The sequence below is a fragment of the Epinephelus moara genome, chromosome 15, assembly GCF_006386435.1.
Source record: "Epinephelus moara isolate mb chromosome 15, YSFRI_EMoa_1.0, whole genome shotgun sequence".
Classification (NCBI taxonomy): domain Eukaryota; kingdom Metazoa; phylum Chordata; class Actinopteri; order Perciformes; family Serranidae; genus Epinephelus; species Epinephelus moara.
Window position 1 is genome coordinate 6,741,556 of NC_065520.1, and position 15,937 is coordinate 6,757,492.

General features: G+C 40.2%; 1 protein-coding gene across 10 annotated transcripts in view; it reads left to right on the forward strand.

The window, feature by feature from the left end:
• The first annotated feature begins 5,842 nt into the window (after nt 1-5,842).
• LOC126402057 (ATP-dependent RNA helicase DDX3X-like) overlaps nt 5,843-15,937 on the forward strand; it is a 27,646-nt gene continuing 17,551 nt past the window's right edge. For 4 of the 10 annotated variants that reach the window (XM_050063745.1, XM_050063748.1, XM_050063752.1 and 1 more), the window contains exons 1-10: nt 5,843-6,177; nt 8,099-8,150; nt 8,572-8,619; nt 9,104-9,163; nt 9,439-9,642; nt 11,258-11,360; nt 11,706-11,822; nt 12,444-12,543; nt 12,646-12,781; nt 12,909-13,006. In XM_050063745.1, coding sequence (XP_049919702.1) covers nt 6,133-6,177; nt 8,099-8,150; nt 8,572-8,619; nt 9,104-9,163; nt 9,439-9,642; nt 11,258-11,360; nt 11,706-11,822; nt 12,444-12,543; nt 12,646-12,781; nt 12,909-13,006 — 963 coding nt within the window. In that variant the 5' untranslated portion in view covers nt 5,843-6,132. The remainder of the gene's footprint in view (nt 6,178-8,098; nt 8,151-8,571; nt 8,620-9,103; nt 9,164-9,438; nt 9,643-11,257; nt 11,361-11,705; nt 11,823-12,443; nt 12,544-12,645; nt 12,782-12,908; nt 13,007-15,937) is intronic. The other 6 variants (XM_050063747.1, XM_050063750.1, XM_050063753.1 and 3 more) reach the window with 4 other exon arrangements.

Sequence of the window (15,937 nt, forward strand, 5' to 3'; positions counted from 1 at the left end):
GTGAAGTTCATAAACTTTAAGAAATAATGATGTCAGACTATACCTGTACAGAATGTAGGCACAGATGGTTTATGGAAAGTTTGTAACAGCTTTTCTTGTGACCTCAGATGTTTCAGGTCAGTGTGTTCATATGAGTGAGCTGTCTATGAACTTGCACTTTAACAGCACCACACTTCCTCTGTGTGTGTGTGTGTGTGTGTGTGTGTGTATGTGTGAGAGAGGGAGGGAGAGTACAAAATTGGTTCCCCAGTGGGAACTAACAGAAAACGTGTGTGTGTGGTGTATATGTTTATGGGTCACAGTTGAAAACCTACAGCGTGCTCAGAATTCATAGAGTGTTTAGTTTTGGTGCACCACCACCTCCAACCAATATGCCAAACCAACTGTTGACATAGGAGAAACAAATGTTGCATGTGTTGCTCTGCATCTCGGAAAACTGTGTGAGTCAGAGTGTGAAATGTAGAAGTGTGTCAGAAAAACCACCATGTATGCACATAATGGGGAATAAACGCCAGCATGACTTCCACTTGAGTTAAAATTGACCATGTACTCTGAAAATGTGTCCAGATTAGAAGTAATTCATGTAATCTCTGCCATTTAATCTGTGTCTTTTCATATCTGGTAGTCCTCAACTAATTATCTTTGGTCTATGAAATGTAAAAGAATATGATGTCAACCATTCAAAAATGAACCCTCATTCTGCTGGCAGCAGAGGCCCCCCCGTGTGGAAACAAATAAAAGGCATAAATATTTGAATTTTAACAGCCACTGAATATGTCCCAATAGTAGGAGGCCCTGGGGCAGACCTAGAACACACTGGAGGGATTACGTATCTCATCTGGCCTGGGAACACCTTGGGGTCCCCCAGGAGGAGCTGGAAAGTGTTGCTAGGGAGAGGGATGTCTGGGGTGCTTTGCTTGGCCTGCTGCCCCCGCGACCTGGCCCCGGATAAGCAGGTGAAAATGGATGGATGGATGAATACTTAATACTGAAATTTAACAGCCACTATGAAAATTGATAGCATTTTTTTTAAAGCCTGATCTAGGGTGCCCAGTATTTCAGTAGGCAGGGCAGGCGCCCCATGTACAAAATTCCAGCCCATTGCTCCCTGCAGCATGTCATCTCCTCTCTCTTCTTCCCCCTTCACCCCTCAAACTGTCCTGTCATTGAAAAAAAAAAAAGAAAAATTCGACTGGCTGGTTTGCAGATCCTGTCATGGGTAGCTTGGACGTTGCTGTTGATGTTTTTGAACTTGAATTTTTAGATCTGACTTTAACCAATCAAATTTGAGCAGCCTGTATCTTTTTTCTTTTTTTTTAAACTTTAATTTTTGGATCTCGATCTGTAAACATTGAAAAAATATATATTTAGTGTCAGCTGGTGAAAGTGCAAATCAAGAAATTTCATATTTTAATTTCAAAGAGTTGAATTCAGTACAAATACATTCAGATACATAAATATTTCAATACTATAAATTCAGTGGTGTTTAAATTTCTATATCATTCAGTGGCTGCCAAAATCAAAATACTTAAGTCTCTTACTTGCTTCTATACCCCTGCTTCCCCTTCCGCCAGAAAGCCTGTTCACATCACTGATCCTTCAAAATTGAAAGTGTTAAATGTTTTTAAAAACAAGTGTGACTGCAGAAACAACTTGTGTCTCACATTTTTGTGTAGTAAATGAATGGAAATATAAAACACAAACTGCAAAGGCAAAGCAACAGAGTGGAAACAGAGTGGAAACTGTCATTATCCAGTTCCACCACAAGTGGGAAGCATTTCTCCAAAGCACAGCCACAGACGGTCCTGAGATCCATCCTGCCATGAACAGGAAGTTCTCATTCATAAACTGCACTGTACTGAGCTGTAGATAGCCGTTTACATGCTGTAAAAATATGACACACTCAATGGAGTCAGCAGCAAAACACATACAAATAGGCAAGCAAAAAAAAGGGTTATGGTGCACTGAATTACCACCACCATGTGTCAGTAAGGACACATCCAACCAGGAAGCAACTGTCTTTTCTTGAGAAATTAAGTACAACTTTCAGAATAAAATGTCTGATAATACAAGTGGTTATTTTAAATGTCTGAGGCAACCAGCATGCACACCAACCAGAACCACAAACGAACAGCAACTTCAGGTACAAATCAAAGGCTAAACAAACTAAACAGTGATGCTGGCAAAGCAAAACTGCAGGTAAAGCATCAGTGGCAAAACCCAGCTTGTTGCAAAATCCTAAGAATATCAAAGCCAGTGAGGGGAAAATATAAATGTATGCTCGCAGATGTATAGTGGATGTTTCAAGCCTTTCACTCTTCTGTACCTCCTGGATTTCCGTAACTGCTTCTGTCTGCCCCACACAGTGCCGTTTTTCATTCCTGTGGCAGCAGAAGTGCAGACATGGGTGTCCACAAAGCAATTAATGTGCCAGGAGTGAATAAATACTGGAAAACAATATCTTTGCGATGTAATTCATTCATGCCCCATCCACATGTTACATTTGCAGCCCATGTTCAGTTAGCCAAATTCGCCCTAACGCAGGGGCGGATTAACAGATAATGGGCACAGATATTGAAAAGGCCCCCCACCTCACAGCAGCAAGACACACACTTCATATACTGCTAAAAAAAAATAAAGGGAACACATAATCATCACAGTGTAACTCAAAGTTAATCAAACTCCTGGGGTATCAACCTGTCCAGTTAGGAACCAATACTGATTGTGAATCAATTTCACCTGCTGTTGTGCAAATTGGACAGACAACAGGTGGAAAGGAGAGGCAATTACCAGACAACCCCTGTTTAGGAATGGTTTTGCAGGTGGTGGCCACAGACCATTTCCCTCTCTGTGTCCTTTCTGGCCGACTCTTAGCTAGTTTTGCAATTGGCATTCGCCAGAGAACACCAAAATTGGCAGGTCTGTCACTGGCACCCTGTTCTCTTCACAGATGAGAGCAGGTTCACACTGAGCACATGTGACAGACGTGACAGAGTCTGGAGACGCCATGGAGAACATTGTGCTGCCTGTGTATCCTAAGGGGGGAGGATCACACAGACCTCCATGTGCTTGCCAGGGGTACCCTGACTGCTGTTAGGTACTGGGATGAGATCCTCAGACCCACTGTCAGCCCATATGCTGGTGCAGTGGGCCCTGGGTTCCTCCTGGTGCAGTGGACCCTGGGTTCCTCCTGGTGCAGGACAATGCCCGGCCTCATGTGGCTGGATTGTGTCAGCAGTTCCTGGATGACGAAGGCATTGATGCTATTGACTGGCCCGCCCGTTCCCCAGACCTGAATCCAATCGAGCACCTTTGGGACATCATGTATCGTAGCATCCACCGCCGCCACATGGCACCACAGACTGTCCAGGAGCTGACTGATGCCCTGATCCAGGTCTGGGAGGAGATCCCCCAGGAGACCATCCGTCGTCTCATCAGGAGCATGCCCAGATGTTGTAGGGAATGTATACAGGCACATGGAGGCCATACACACTACTGAGCCACATTATGAGTTGTCCTGAGGAAATTCACAGAAGTTGGATCAGCCTGTGATCTGATTTTTCCACTTTGATTTTGGGTATGATTCTGAATTCAGTCCTAAATGAGTTAATGATTTTGGTTTCCATGGATTGTTCTTACATTATTTTGTTCTCAACAAATTACACTATGTCATCAATAAAGATTTTCATCTGGAATATTTCATTCATCGAGATCTGGGATGAGTGATTTAGGTGTTCCCTTCATTTTTTTGAGCAATGTAGTTGTTTAGTCTTGTTTTGTGTTGTTGTTTTGCATCTGTTTGTCATTGTAATGCATCTTTTTGTAGTTCTGTATCTCTTTGTAGGTGTATTTTGTCTTTTTGAGGTAATTTAGGGCCTGTGTCCACATTGCCTATGTGCAGTGCGTCATTTAAGAAGTGCTGGAAGCGCTTTTTCTGGGAAGAAACAGTCCCCAGCACCCTGCTATCTATTCTGCCGAAGAAAAACACCATGTGGACACACGCTCTAAGTATTTCTTTGAGGTAATTAAGTCCCTTTTTTGGACGTTTTGTCTCTCTTTGTCGTATTGTAGTTACTTTGTGTTTCTTTGCAGTTCCTTTGCATCTCTTTGAGGTCATTTTGGATCACTTCCTGGTCAATATGTTTTAATTTGAATGACATTTTGAAGGTGAAGGCCAGGGGCCCCCATACACTTTGCCCAGTAGGCCTATTCAGTGATCGTTCCATGCCGTTATGAGACAAATCATTTGCCTATTTTATACACATGCCCACTTTTTAACCTTTATTTGGAAACTCACTCACAAACCTGCTTTTCAGCCAGAGGTGAATTATGATGTCCTCTCAGCTCTGAAAGCACTGACTGTGCTGCATGGGACTTCACTTTGACAGGTTTCAATGCTTTTGTCACATAGAGGGTCAGCCTGACATCAAGTAGCCATGTGTTTGTTCAGCTCATCCTCACCACCTTCTGGAATATCCAAACAGATCCATAAATCCTCTGAAACATTGATTTTGGATGTCTCCCATTTACATTCGTTCACCTTTATGTTAATGCGGCTTTTCCAATTACCTTTGTCACTGTTGTTTAATTCTTAGTGGTCACCAATGGGGGCTGAGAGACTGTTCACTGCAGGCATCACATCATTTTCACAAACTTTTTCTCAAAGCTATTTATACATGAACAATTTTGTAAAGTGTATGCCGGCATAGGAATTCCCATATATTTGTTTATTAAAAAGGCAATTACATTAATTTCGCATCCTTTTCAAAGGCAAGTGCTGATGGTTAGAAGACAACGGGCAACCTACACCACATTGTGTTCAGTGGCTGTATCGCGACAAGCTGTGACAAGTCTCGCGGTTTTTGGATTAATAACATTTTAGATGCGTCGGTCAAGCTGCCTGAGGCGTTCCGGAAGTAAGGGAAATAAATTTTACATTGCAATTGACAAGATCAGATAAGATAAGAGATATGATAAAGTAAAAATATACTAGTAAAAAATACTGTATGTCCATGATTGATACTACATGATTAACTACAATTTATGAAACAATGTATACGTTTTTTTTTCTTTTTAAATTTACTATCATTAAGTAATTGTAGCTTATTTCCTGATATTGTATATGTTTTTTTTGTGTGTGTGTTTTATGTATGTATTTTGATTTTCTCTTTACCTTTTTTTGGTCTCTACATATGGGAAATAATCCTCAAAAATGCAAAAAAAAAAAAAAAGGATAACTGAAATACACACATGGTGGGCAGTATATTTACTGTAAAGATACAGCAAGTGGTAAGATTGCACAGTAGGAAATTGCACAGGCATGTTACACAGTATAAATACAAAGGATACATATCTATCTATCTATCTATCTATCTATCTATCTATCTATCTAAAAAAAAAAAACAGCCACACTTCCCCTCATCAACAACAACACGATGGTATTAAAACAGACATAAAATGAAATAAGTGTATAAATAGAAATTAAATTAAACAAATTACACACACACACACACACACACACACACACACACATATATTTATATATATTTCAACAAAACCAGCATACTTTTGCAGACAAATGAAAAATGTATTTTCATTAAATATAGATTGATATTCATTGATTAATTCAATAACTGACATTTAATACTATTTAATAATTAAAATGTTTATTATATATTTTCTATTTTTATTTTATTTTTTAAATAATTAATTAATTATTAATTCTATCATGCAGATTAAGTTATATTTGCTCAAATATAGCAAATGTTACGTTGACTCATATTTATAGACTTTTATTTTGACACTACCGGATGTTTTTGTGTGTTGCATTCAGGCTCGCTTAACCAGTGCATGACGGCTTCATCTCAGCTTCAAGCTCAGGAGCAAACCGACATCAGCTGAGTTTGCATGAAGTACCATCCTTGCAGCGAAATACAGGAATTTATCATCACGCAAAATTCAAGACTAGCATTTTACAAAGTTACGTGTAACTGTTAAACCAATGAAATAACTGTCATCCTTCGGAACCACAGAAACAAGATAGGGGCAAAGGAGAAATAACATTACATCAAACCCGGCAAACAAAGAGGTCCTTTTTTCAGCGACAACATTTTTCCTCCATATTCTATAGTTATGAGTCATGTGGCCGTCGAAAATGTCCACGGTCTAGAGCAGCAGGTAAGCCGCCTCAGTTTGATGTGTGTTGCAGCGTCAGTTGGTAAAAAGTGTTATAACGCCAGGGATAAATGTTAGCTTACCGGCTAGCCTGAAAACACCGCTAACGAGATGCTATCGTGCTAGCTAGCGTTGGGTGCGCTTCAATTGTACACCCGCGTGACCACGAGAGGCTGCGGAGCGGGTAACGAACCAAACGATGTGGAAAACATCGTTGTTCTCTCCGCATTTCAACTGTTTACGTAAAGATATGTGTGCTACACCATTACGTCCTCTGGTAGTAATATAAGAAAGCTGTTAAATGTGATTGTTAGCTTAAAATGCGGCAGCCGAATGACCAATTGCGCCTGAGTGGTTCCGTCGGTTTTTCCGTGTGCACATATGAAACGCACCCATCAACTATTATCTTCACTGCGTTTGTCTTGCAGCTTGATACAATAATAAAATGGAGGTATGCAGAGATGGAGCTAGCGGGGCTGACACACAAACAATGCGGCGTTTGGCAGCTTAGCCCACGGGCTTTCTGCTCATACGCAGTATTGCACAGTTTCTCTAAACTGCGTCCCGCTTAAAGAAATGCTCATTTCTTCTGCGTCACTAGCAACGTAGTCGAGCTGTGTCTGACTGGTCAGACAGTTGGATGGCAACAGAAAAGTACTGTATGTTCTCGGTTGATATTTTGGAAAGCTTGTATTGGCATCATGTCTACTGGAGCGTTGGATGCACAACATAACAAAAATTTTACCTCATTTTTTTCAGCTGGGATGGAAAACATACTCTACTGGGAATTTTTTAAATGCAGATATCAGTCCCTCTTATGAGCTTAGTTTATTAAATATTGCTGCAGTAAAGTAGAGCATCCCATTCTTAATCGAAATTCAGTTTCTTTAAATAAAATCATAAAATCTAAAGTTGTTTCTGTGACAGCAGTTTGAGTCTCTGCTCAGAGAAAGATGGAGGCACCAGCAACAAATCTCCTGCCTCTCATCACTTTGATTTCCTCTGTTGTTGATGAGTGTCTCAGACCAGCTGTGTGCAGTTTGCTGACATCACCATAATGGGATTCCTGCACCTTACGGTTAAAATATTTCTCAAAGTAGTGTGCAGAGTGGTCTGGTGCTGATATAAAAAAAACAGATTATCTCAGTGTCCTCTTCCCTTAAAGGTCCCATGTTGTTAAAGTCAGATTTAAATACCTTTTATTTTACATCAGGTATAGGTGCTATATAAAAAATCCAAACCACAGAGGATTGCACTCAGTCCGTATTCAGAAACTGTGCCTTTAAATGAGCTGTCAGGACTTCCGTGACGTTGTGATGTCACAACTGTACAATATAAAAGTACAGATTGTTGCTATAGTGCCGTTAAGGGTTGCAGCGGTGTACGGTGGTATAAAAATTGATTGCTATCACACCATGTTTGCCTATCTATGGTATTGGGAGAAAAATACAACCAGGCGAAGAATCTTACCTATATTTTAGTTGTTTTCAAAAATTTTCCACATATTTCCATTAAAAAAATTCAGTCGTTTGGGCTTTTTCTGTTTTAGACAGATGCTAAAACAGAGCTTTCAGACAGAACATTTCATACAGGTAAATTCAGGCAGACATTATGAGGAAAATTAAGTGGTTTTTGTAAATTGAAGCATGTAAACATGTTCTAGGAGAAACCCCAAATATAGCTATGAACCGGAAAATTAGCATAATATGGGACCTTTAAATCTGGACAGTTTAGTGACTCTAGTGTTTAAAAGCAAAGCGTTTTAGTAGGCAGCAGCTTTTGGTGTCACCTGCTGCAAAAAACCTGCTGAAGAAGTATTCTCTAGACTCAAACATGTAGAACAAGGCTAGATATATTTTGTCTGCTGGAAATACCTGAGTTGTTGTTGTGCTGTTTTTCTGATAATTTGCGTCTGTCTCTCCAGCTCGCTGTCCTAGACTTGAGTGCGGCAGACGGACAAGGTGGAGGTACCAACCGTAAGCAGCCTTTGTTTAAACTGTGCATACACACTCACAAACCTGAACATTTTACCTCCACACATTATAAACTATGGTTATATAAACAAGGAAGTACTCCACAGAGAATAAATTGGGAGGGGCAGGAAAGCAACTAAGGGGATATTTCTCGTTATTGAGGAGTACTACCATTTAAAACTCCTTTAAATTTAAAGCTAATTTATTCACTGATAATTCCAATTTAGTACAGTTTAAATGTGTCATTGACACAAGACAAATTTTGGAAATATCTATTGGATTTCCATGTTTTTTAGCTTTAGATGTGCACCATAGATCAATGAATGTTGGGGGTGCTTCAGAAATTTTCAACAACTTAAAATCAAGTCCTTAAAGTCTAATAATTCATCAAATGATATTGGACACTGTCTCTCTCTGTCTGCAGGGCGATACATTCCTCCACATTTACGGAACAAAGACGCTTCCAAAAATGGTGTGTAGCATCAAGTTAAAGCTGTCCTGTGGAGTTTTCTTGTAAACAAACAAAAGGCGTTACGTCATGTTTACATTTAGTGTCACTCACCACAACACTTTGTGTGAATCCTTGAGTGTACTTCCCTCCTCATAAAGCAAGCGCACAGCTGATTTGCTCTGAATATTTAGTATTATTTACATCCATGTTAGCCTTCATCTTCCTCTGTGCCTTTGCTGGTGCATCACTACATACCTTTGCACATTACATTACTTGCGTCAACTGTTGATCAGTGAAATAGTGTGAAATTGGTGGACATATGTGAATCAAGTCGCCGCATGCTTGTGTGTCTAAGTATGCATGCACGATAGAAACAAAATGGAGACCCACTTGTAAAGACATTGCTCTCTAATGCTACCAGGGGTCAAAAACTCCACAGGGTACCTTTATTAAGTGCATTTGTTACTGATTAAAACCATGACTGAAACACTGTCTTCCTGTCCAGCAGGAAATGCCTTTGCTGCCGGTCGACAGGGTGGCTACACCATAGCGCCCGCAGCTAACTGTAAGTTCATCTCTCAACTTCTAATAAACTCTGCTTTGCAGTTTGCTGCCATGCACTGCTGTTCATTCTGTACTGATTAGATAACATCACTCATCAGTATGTTTTCCAGTTTGTTGCCTCCTCTCAGTGAGGTGATCACTTATCGATCTACAATAAGAATTGATACAGTAATGTCAGCAGTGATGAGTAGTATTCCTGCACATGTGGTGTTTTTGAAAACTCGGATCACTTAAATTTAATTTTAAATGTTTAATCATTGTCCTTTCCATCTTCAGATGGTTGGGACGGGGGGCGCAACAACTTTGTCAATGGCTACCATGACAACCGCATGGCTGGCGGCAACACGTTCACCCGCGGCCCGCCTCGCATGGAGCGCGGCAGAGGTGGCGTCGGAGGAGGTTACCGTGGCAACAGGGGCGGAGCTTTCAACCCCATCAACCCAGCACAGCAAATGGCCTTTGGTGGCTACGAAAATAAAGGTGGGGTTTGAGTTTACTGCATGACACTTAAAACCATCTTTCTTATAAAGTGTAAGATCTGCTCTGCATGTAACATGTACGGAGCCCCTCAAAGGTCAACGGGAGATCTTTATTTATTTTTTGCTGTTTTATTTATATTATATTGCTTATATTTTGTAGGGGTGGGAATCACCAGAAAATCCACAATACAATATTATCACGAAACGTCAGTCACAATTCAATATCGCAATAAAATATAATGTGATATATTACCTTTTTTCAACTGTAAATTATGTCCCCAAAGGAAAACTCTGCCAACATCTGTTTTATCGAATAAGATAAAGTTTTCAGTCTGTTCATCTCACTTGAGCCATTTTTTTTTTTTTTTTTGCAGCAAAGTCTATCTAGTGGACTGGAAAAGCAATTGATTATATGATTCTAGTAGGCTACCTAAAGGTTAATTTGCATTTTTAACATTAATAATTTATACTTGGCACTGTGTGACGATTCATTATTGCCACACAAAAATAACGCGATACTATGTTGTATCAACTTTTTCCCCACCCCTTTAATATTTGCAAAATGTTGGCTTCCCCCATAATTAGTGGTGGGCAATATCGAGAGGAGTTATTATCTTAGATGGATATCATAATCTTAAGCCGGGTACACACTACACGATATCAGCCCGATGCAGCATTGTACGGGGTCGCCATGGATCATGAATGACAGTGAGTGTCGTATGCGATAATCCATCCTTTTATCTCGTGTGGTGTGTCATAGTAGACGACAACCGATGCCACGTCTGGGACGACCTCATGACGTTCCAACAGAAAGTCTGGCATGTTTGATTTTCTTTTTGTTGTTCACGACTTCTCCCGTCACAACCATCACTTTGATCAATAGAAACACAGTGCGATCTGCTGCCGTAGTTAACTGTATGACAACAGCATCCCAGGGTTTTTGATATTTCCTCGAGGGATATTATCATGACAGAGTAAAAAGGGAAGATTATGGCGTGAAACAGCAGAGGCACTTTATCAACCCGATGATTACTGCCATTAGCATCAGGCTAGCAGAGAACTTTATTTCTTTATAATGGAGACGGACAGAAAGTGTCATGTCTGTCGGCCAAGTCATGGTGCGATTTAATTGCGTAATGTGACATAGTGACTGTTGGAACAGACAAAAATGTTGTGTAGTGTGAACCAGGCTTTACTTGTATCTTAAGATGTGCCGTGATTAGAGCCAAAAGGAGTCAAGACTGTCCCCTCTTTTTACCTGCAACCTGTGCGTAGAGTAGACCTATATATAATGTTAACTTCTTACGTTTTTCAATCTTAAATGGAAAGTTTGTGATCAACTGCTGACGTTTTCACCTTTTTCACTGCAGTGAGACTATTGTAAGGGAATGCAAACTTGTGTGACCCTTGGGGGTAAACATCCTGTGTTGTCTTTCAAGGAGAAAAAATACTCTGCTTTATATGTTGCACCCTGTTTGTGCGTATATCTTCATGATGGTCAGACCAGCTGAAGTTTTCTTCACACACTGATGAATAAGTAGTACTAATACATACTATGAAGTACTAATAATACTGTATTAAAGTTCCTTCAAATAATTTTATGTTCATTGTGCCAGATGCAGGCGGCTGGAACACTGCCAAAGATGCCTATGGCAGTTTTGGCAACAACCGAGGGAAGTCAGCGTTCTTCAACGACAGAGGCAACGCTAACAGAGGGAGGTAAGACACAGACAGACTGATAAGCTGCTGTCACAGTTTTTTTTGTCTTTTTTCTTTTCTACCTCTTGTGATCCTTTGTGTGTGTTACACTGTCCTGGTGAGAATTTTTGTTGTTACGTAAAAAGCGGGTGGCGTGACTTTATGTATGTCACGGTTGACTAATGGCTGTTGCCTGCCCCTGGCCAACAGAGGGAGCAAGACGCAACAAGGACTGCAGTGTGTGGCCAAGTGGCTGTCCAAAAGATTTAAAATACATAGTATGAAATAAGACTGCTACTTGTCTAATGTAGAGTTGGAAAAGATCGTAGCATCATCCATGTTGCATCATCGTCCTTGTGTTCCCAGGTTTGAGCATGGTGGGTTTGGTGGCGGAGGAGGAGGAGGAAACAGCCGCTGGGTGGAGGAGTCCAGAGATGACGGAGATTGGTCCAAACCAACGCCACGTAACGAACGCCTTGAACAGTGAGTCTGTGCTTTTATTTTCACAACAGGAAATATCAGGGAAACTGTTCAGGAAGGTGGTAAAATAATCGGATTTATACTGGAGGCACGCGTCATGATTGAACACATAGATTGTAAAATCAACATTGCACTATTTATGACTTATTGTTTGGGTTTTATTTGGTCATAGAATAACACATGATGACAAGCTGGATTCCTGAAACAGCTAGAAAATTGTCACTTCATCCTTGAAATTTATTGTACTCATAGGCAGATGTCAACAGTATGCCAGTATGAAAGCATCAGTCCATCTGGCTCTGAAAGTCAAGTCAGAATAACCAGAATCACAAAAATATTCATCAGTTAGCTGATGAACAACTGTTTTCTCATGTTCTCTCGTAAAAATGGCACAACACACAACCCCGGTAACGGTAAGAAAAGAATTGGTGGATTCACTGAAAGTGAAAATAATCAGTGTTAAAAAATCTGCTGAGTAATCCAACAGCAGTGAGCGACATTGTTTTAAGATAACGACAATAGTACCAAAGAAAAATGTATTCAAAGACATGTTTTTTAACAGCTGCATATATTGTAAATCTTTGTGAAATGTCATGTGTTTTCTTCTGTTCTGTTCCTCCGTAGTGAGTTGTTCTCTGGCAGTAACACTGGGATCAACTTTGAGAAATACGATGACATTCCTGTTGAAGCCACAGGACAGAACTGCCCTCACCACATCGAGAGTGTACGCTGCTCTTGTTAACTCAACATCCAGCAATATTACATTATATATCAGCTCTCCACTGCTCTTTTTATAAATGTCTTTGACTGTGTGTGTGCTGTGTAGTTCCAAGATGTGGACATGGGTGAGATCGTCATGGGTAACATCGCTCTGAGTCGCTACACCAGACCGACCCCTGTCCAGAAATATGCCATTCCAATTGTCAAGGCTAAGCGAGACCTCATGGCCTGCGCACAGACAGGTAGGACACACACACACACATCTCTTGAAAAGTATTATATTGGAGTTAGATTGTTGGGATAATGCTATGAAATGATGTCTCTACTGAAGGCACGTGGAGATGGATGAGGTTGATTTTGTGTCTTTAGGTTCTGGGAAGACTGCAGCGTTCCTGCTGCCGATTCTCAGCCAGATCTACACTGATGGACCAGGAGAAGCCCTTAACGCAGTTAAAGCATCTGGACAAGTAAGAGGAAATAATGGCGCTTTATTACAACACATGGATCAATTGCAAGGGATTTAAAAAAAACAACACAAATTAATGCTAACGTGTTGTGTTCAAAGTGTACGTCTTTTAGATTAGACAAGTAGTATTTATTTTCAGAGCAAAACAAAACAGGCTGCAGTGAGAGTCTCTCTCCATGGGATGTTTAAAAATAGTGGGTTTGTGAAGTTTATAAAATGTTCAAGCATAGACTGATGCCACCATTATTAGAAATGTTTAAAGTTACAATGTGTAATTTACATGGTTGTTTATTAGCAAATATCAACTATTGCTTTGATAAATATATATTTACTAAAGTGTAATGCAATTCACATACAAATGGAAGCTTTCTCATAGGCTTAGAATGATTTCTCTATATATACACAGGCAGGGCGCGGTCTGCTGGAGGCTGTCCTCTTGTGTCGCCATATTTGATACAGTGGCAGAAAGGGATATACGCCCTTCGCGTTTACCTAGAACTTGCCGTCACTGGAGAAGGTGAAGATCAATCCGGGGCGCTTCTGCGTCAACCTGCGTCAACATGCTAGCATTACTGTGCTAATGTTTGCTCGTGTTACCAAAACAGTTAGAAATAAAACACTCCCTAACATATATCTCACAGATAACCTATATGTCACTGGTAAGCTATAACATATTGTAGCGTCTGCCAGGACGTGTGGAAAGGATGACGCAGTTATTCGGCAAACCACAGTTTATTACTGAACAGTACAGGTTACTGTTGGCCGTAACTACGCCAAAACAACCAACAAACAAGAACTTAGCTGTAACTCCAACTGTGCACTGCTGCTCTCTCCTCCAGCTCGCTCATACACACACCAGCACGCGCACTCACACAGCTCTCATTCCCATCACACTCGCACCCTGCCCCCCTATCTATACTCATTCAATCCCAAACATGCCATTAACTCACAGAACATTGACATTATAACAGAACATTTACTGCAGGGTCGCTACAACATCGTGACATGGTTTAGATTCCTAAATAAATATTCACCTCGTCGCTAGATAGGCCTACTTCTGAAAAACTCGTGGATGGATCTCTGCTGTCTGCGCAAGGCTTTTTATCCTACGAGGCCACCGTCACTTACCCGACGGGAGGGGCGAGCAAGTGAGCGCGAGTGAGCCCTGCAATCTAGAATTTGACCACTGATGTCACTGTTACTCACCATTTTTACACACTGAGGCTTTAAGGAATCTTTTCACAATGGAATCCTTCCAACATCTTTAAGGGGAGCACTAATCACTTTGCTGCCAAAACCGGGCAAACCGAATAACAAATGTGAAAACTTCAGGCCAATCAGCCTTTTAAATGTGGATTTAAAAATTTTGAGTAAAATAATAGCCAGGAGACTTGAGAAAATAATTCCGAATATTATTGACAAAGATCAAAATGGCTTTGTACAAAGTAGGCAAGGCTTCCATAATGTTAGGGGAATTCTAAATATATTATTTGAGGAAAAGGGAGCAGCAGATACAGCATTACTGTCATTAGATGCTGAAAAAGCAAGTGGAATGGCTCTATTTATTTGAAATCCTCACATGTTTTGGCTTTGGAGAAAACTTTAATAAATGGATAAAACTACTTTATACAGAACCATATGCTGAAATCATGACCAATCGTAACATATCCAAAACCATTAAGATACAAAGAGGATATAGACAGGGAGATCCCCTATCCCCTCTGCTGTTCATTATGGCTATAGAACCACTGGCAATAGCGGTAAGAACACACCAAAACATAACAGGCATATCAATTGGACAACAGGAACACCGTCTGGCTCTATTTGCAGATGATGTAATAATATTTCTTAAAAAGATGGAAAAATCCATTCCTGAATTATTAGAACTCATTGATGTATTTGGAAAAATCTCAGGATATAAATTAAACAAATCAAAATCATCAATAATGTTCTTAAATCAATTAGGAAGTAAAAGTCCTCCTAAAATAGCCACTCAATTTAAAATTGTGGATTGCTTTACATATCTAGGCATTGAAATTGTCCCACAACTTAAATATATTGTAGCCAGTAATTATGAACCATTACTGCAAGAAATCTCAAAGTTACTGGACAGGTGGACACACATACCAATGTCACTAATAGGAAAAATAAATGTCCTTAAAATGAATATACTGCCCAAACTATTGTATTTGTTTCAGAATCTTCCACTTCCTCCTCCAAGTAACCTGTTCACTCAACTTAAAAGATTGTTTGTTAGATTTTTGTGGAATAACAGACATCCCCGGACACGACTGTCACTATTGTACTTACCTTATGACAGAGGGGGACTCAAATGTCCCAGTCCACTCTGGTACTATTGGTCAGCACAATTAAGAACACTGTTGTTTTACTTCACAGAAAGAGATGACATGTTTGTTCATGTTTGTGCATTTAGTCCTTCTCAGGCAAGAGCAATGTTTAGTGTTGCCGTAGCCCACAGGAACGATGCACTGCTACGCTGTTTTTTACTCCATGTGAGGATTACAATAGATGCCGTCCTAGTTGAAGTTAATATACAGTGGTGTGAAAAAGTGTTTGCCCCCTTTCTGATTTCTTACTTTTTTGCATGTTTTCCGCACTTAAATGTTTCAGAACATCAAACAAATTTATACATTAGTCAAAGATAACACAAGTAAACACAAAATGCAGTTTTTAAATGAAGGGTTTTATTAATGAGGAAGAAAAAAATCCAAAGCTACATGGCTCTGTGTGAAAAAGTGTTTGCCCCCCAGCTCCTGTTAAAACATAACTGTGGTTGATCACACCTGAGTTCAATTTCTGTAGCCACACCCAGGCCTGATTACTGCACACCTGTTCCCAATCTAGAAATCACTTAAACAGGACCTACCTGACAAAGTGAAGTAGACCAAAAGATCCTCAAAAGCTACAGACA